The following is a 4074-nucleotide window of genomic DNA, read 5'->3' on the forward strand; positions in this document are numbered from 1 at the left end:
GAAATACATGCAGGTACTTTGTATGGCTAGGGGGTGGGTGTGGGGTGTGAATTTGTGGGAGAGGTGTGGAGTGGTGTGGGTACTGGAGTATATGGAGTTGGGGGGGGGTGGATGGGTGTGGGTCCCCCTGTTACATGTACCCCCACCATGGTGCATAGCCCCCACCACCGGTGGCTCAGCAGCACCAGGTGCTGGGCTCTTGGGGCACTCATGGCTACAGCAGGCAGAGCCCTTGGCGGCACACAGCACACGACTCTGGCTGAGTCCCAAGGGCTGCATGTGGTAGCACAGAGCCAGTCAGCTAGCATGCACCTTCAAACCAGACCGGGCTGACTGTGCCAGCATGTGAGGCTTGCAGCACTGCAGGCAGGGGCTGCATACCATTGGGCCTGGCTGGGCCGTGCCAGCTCCATGCCTCCATGTGGGGCTTTCGGCACTCCAGGGCATGGAATTACGCATCATCAGGCTGGGCACACGATTCTGTGACTCCACATGGGGCTTCCTGCTGGAGTGCTGGAAGCCCCACATGGAGGCATGGAGCCGGCTGGCATGACCTGATGGCGTGTGGCTCACACCTTCTGTGCACACCCTCACACCCACTCACAAACCCCATGCCCAGCCCACCCCTGCCTCCTGCAGGCAGAAGCTCCTCTCCCCACTTACCAGCTGTCTAGTCAAATGCCACTGCACTCAGTGCCTCCACATGGGGCTCCCATCTGGAGTGCCAGGAGCCCCATGGAGGTGGAGGCACAGAGCACGCTGGGTTAAATTATGCAAAATTATGCAATTATGTGTGGCCATGCCTTTATACACAAAGCTGTGCAGGCACATAATTGCATAGTTCCCTGGGGTGCATTTTTACCAGAGGGTTAATCCCGTAAGAGCCAAACTACTCTTACATTTGTTTTTCCTGCTACTCAAGTTTTCTCAACCTCCTCATACCTTGGTGCCTAAATTTCACCCCTGAAATTTAGGTACCTATATTACCCAAATCCAGCACTTGCAGGCTGATATGCATGCATAACTGTGTATCCAAGTTTGATAACAGGGACCTAACAGGACAGACCATGATATGACAGCAGATTATATATCGGATTATAATGTCTCTTTTTCATACCTTCTCTTCCCTGTGGCTAAGTTGACATCCACAGTGCGCCCATCTATGCAGATTGGGGGATCTAGGTTCTGCAGAATCCTCACCAATCGTAAAGCCTCCTGTGGACGGAAGGAGACATTTCCAAAAACCAATCCTGACTGAAGGAACTCAAAGATAGAGGTGACTAGTGTAGTGTTTGTCAAGGGAGTTGAATCCTGCACAGTGGAGGGAAAACGTACTCTCCTCCTGCAAACATCCTGGTCTAGGATTTGTAGGTTTAACTAAGATCTGGTCAATATCCATTGCTCCAATTATGGCAATCAGAAAACACATATCAGTTAGGGTACCCAGACTACTAGTAGACAGAGCTTTTCCTAGGGCCAAATTTTGGGCCGAATCACCCGGACCCCAAAGCCAGAGATCCAAAAGAAGACTTACTGCTAGAAGCCAGAGAGTAGAGGACACCCTAGGCCAATGAGTACCCCTTTAGTTTTACATATTTTTGAAAGACCCATGGGATATGAGAAAAAGAAAATACACATTTAGGCTATTTGTCCATTCTCTGGCCGCTTCATCAGCTAACTGGCATGGCACCCGAACCTTGTGTCTTCAAAGTTGCCGCTAATAATTTTGGTGACTCTGTACCAAAGTAGACCGACGAGGGAGGGTATAATATTGGAAGCAGACCTGTCCAAAGACAAGATGGACTCCTCCAGGGAGAATATACATTGCTCTCTCAACATTTGCATCTTTTATGCACTACTTGTGCAAGCAATTCATTTGGCTTAATGGCAGCTATGACACAGTAAATATTGAATTGCTTATATGGGAGAGGGAAAGGATAGGTGAAGAGCACTCAGCCACTTCCTACATCTAAGGGCTCATCTGGATAAACTGAGGTTCACAGATGTTAGGGGCTGTAAGGGACCTAACAAAATCATCAGGTCCAGCCTCCCTGACCTTGAGCAGGTGATGCTAAAGTGGTCTAAAATGACTGTTGCCAGCCAAATAAAAGACTTTCCAAAAGTTACTCTGACATGAACATAGAAGTTTACTGCATTTTTGTTTGCTCTTAATATTGGCAAGCTTTTTTCCACCTATTATAGAGGCCAAAGCAGAGAGTGCACAAATACAGCCACTTACAGCATGCGAGTCCAGTTCAATGAAGCCATAAGTGTGCCCCATCCGGCCAGCCTTGTTCTTCATGATGCGCACGCTAGAGATGGAGAGTCGAACATATGGTGCCAGAAGCCCCACAATCACTTCAGGTGGGGTGAAACGAGGGATACGCTTTAGCATAATTGCTGATGAAGGTGAGGAAGAGGGAAAGATTACCTTATGAAGCCAAACTCTCATCACTATGGCAGAGGCAAAGTGAAAATCAATTTGTCTGAATGCAATGGGGTAGTTAAGAATGTGTGCTGCCTTTTTCCTCCTCTTGGTCTAGATTTAAATCAGTTAAGACCTAATCTGTCCCAGTTGTTGTCCCTCCTGTTATTTCCAGGTCCTTTAGTAACTTTGCCCTGCCCTCCCATGTGCTTGTTAATCTCTCAATTTTGGCATTGTGCATAAGTATGATCAATGCTGTACTTGTACCAGAGAATCCCCTGAAAAAGGCAGATATGAAATAGCCATGCAAGGTGGTCCAAAGAGTTGGTTAGACTCTACTGAAACATTAATCAGGCCTATCTGGGAAGTGCCACTGTATAAGCACAGACATGTTGCACCACTGAGACAGATGCAGCTTCATGAAGTCCTCAGCTGCACAGTGTGGTGCAGTATGGCCTGCACTGCCTCTGTGGCAGTCCTGCATCATCAGGTGGTGCTCCCACAAGGGCAAGGAGCAGCAGTAGCTGGATTGTGTGGCTGGGGTAAGAGACTCTCCTAAGGAGAGAATAATAGGCCCAACATTTGTTCTGCATCGGGGAGAGGGGAATGGAGAATAAGGTAAGATTGCTAGTGTAATCATCTTCACAGACTGGGAGGTAACACCTTCCTCCCCTTGCCAGGAAAGAAATGAAGAACTTTCAACATCTATTCCTTGCAACCACTCACCTTGCATCCAACAGACAGGGGAACCCTGAGTAGCTGGGCCTTCTCCTGCCCTCAGGTCAGGGTCTCATAGCTGCCCCAGCATTAAGGACCTCCCTCAAGAGGCAGCCATACAGAAAGGCAAGCTCAGTGACTGAGATACTGATTGGAAAGGATGGTAGCAGCTTGCCCTGAATTAATTTTTATAGAGGGCAGCCTAGGCAGGCACCAACCCCTCTCACTTTGGGGTGTCCTCCCCAAATCCTCCAGCACCTGTGCAAGCTGGACAGAGATCTCACTCCCAGTTTACTCTGCTTGAATTCAATACATTTTGTACTTTGTTATACATCGTGAAAAAACATTCTTTAAAGAGGCCTTCTGTTGGAAAGCCATCACCATCTGTCACTTAATGGCACGACACACAATCAACTGTGGGGAGGGAGTGGGTCTCAATGTTTTCCCATTGTCTGAATATCTATGGCTCAACTTACTTTTGCTCCCACCACCCTCCTGTTGTGTAGTTTCCTCAGCTTCTCTCCTTGAAGCAGGCTCCTGGCTTTCTTTCCGAGGAAAGTGCCTGTCCACATCCCTCTTCTTCTCTTGTGAAGGTGGCCGTTCTTTACTTTCTTCTCTCTTCCTAGGTTCAGATTCCTGAGGCTGGCACTGCTGTGGAGAAATTGCTTCCACAGCACTTAGTTTCTCAGGCTTAGGCTGCCCTGGTAACTCTTGCTCAGGTTTTTCAAGTGGTGCTTCTGTTACTAGAGAAGACAAGTGATGGATTTTATCTTTATTATTTCTGTCACCTGTAGCAGCTGATTGTAGAGGAAACTGCACAACTTTTTCTGACCTTTAAGTGTTCATATATTTTAACTAGCTTGGCAGTGAGAAGTACAAATATTTCTGAGATTTAGAGAAGCAACACTTTTTATGTCATCTCACCACAACTC

General features: G+C 47.8%; 1 protein-coding gene across 3 annotated transcripts in view; it reads right to left on the minus strand.

The window, feature by feature from the left end:
• Positions 1 to 4074, minus strand: part of RBM6 (RNA binding motif protein 6) — a 177038-nt gene that overhangs the window by 28013 nt on the left and 144951 nt on the right. For all 3 annotated transcript variants that reach the window (XM_019505132.1, XM_019505131.1, XM_019505133.1), the window contains exons 10-12: positions 3619 to 3885; positions 2240 to 2400; positions 1118 to 1215 (exon numbers count right to left, since the gene is read on the minus strand). In XM_019505132.1, the coding sequence (XP_019360677.1) occupies positions 1118 to 1215; positions 2240 to 2400; positions 3619 to 3885 (526 nt within the window). The remainder of the gene's footprint in view (positions 1 to 1117; positions 1216 to 2239; positions 2401 to 3618; positions 3886 to 4074) is intronic.

The sequence above is a fragment of the Gavialis gangeticus genome, unplaced genomic scaffold (assembly GCF_001723915.1).
Source record: "Gavialis gangeticus isolate Ggan-Ray unplaced genomic scaffold, GavGan_comp1, whole genome shotgun sequence".
Classification (NCBI taxonomy): Eukaryota; Metazoa; Chordata; order Crocodylia; family Gavialidae; genus Gavialis; species Gavialis gangeticus.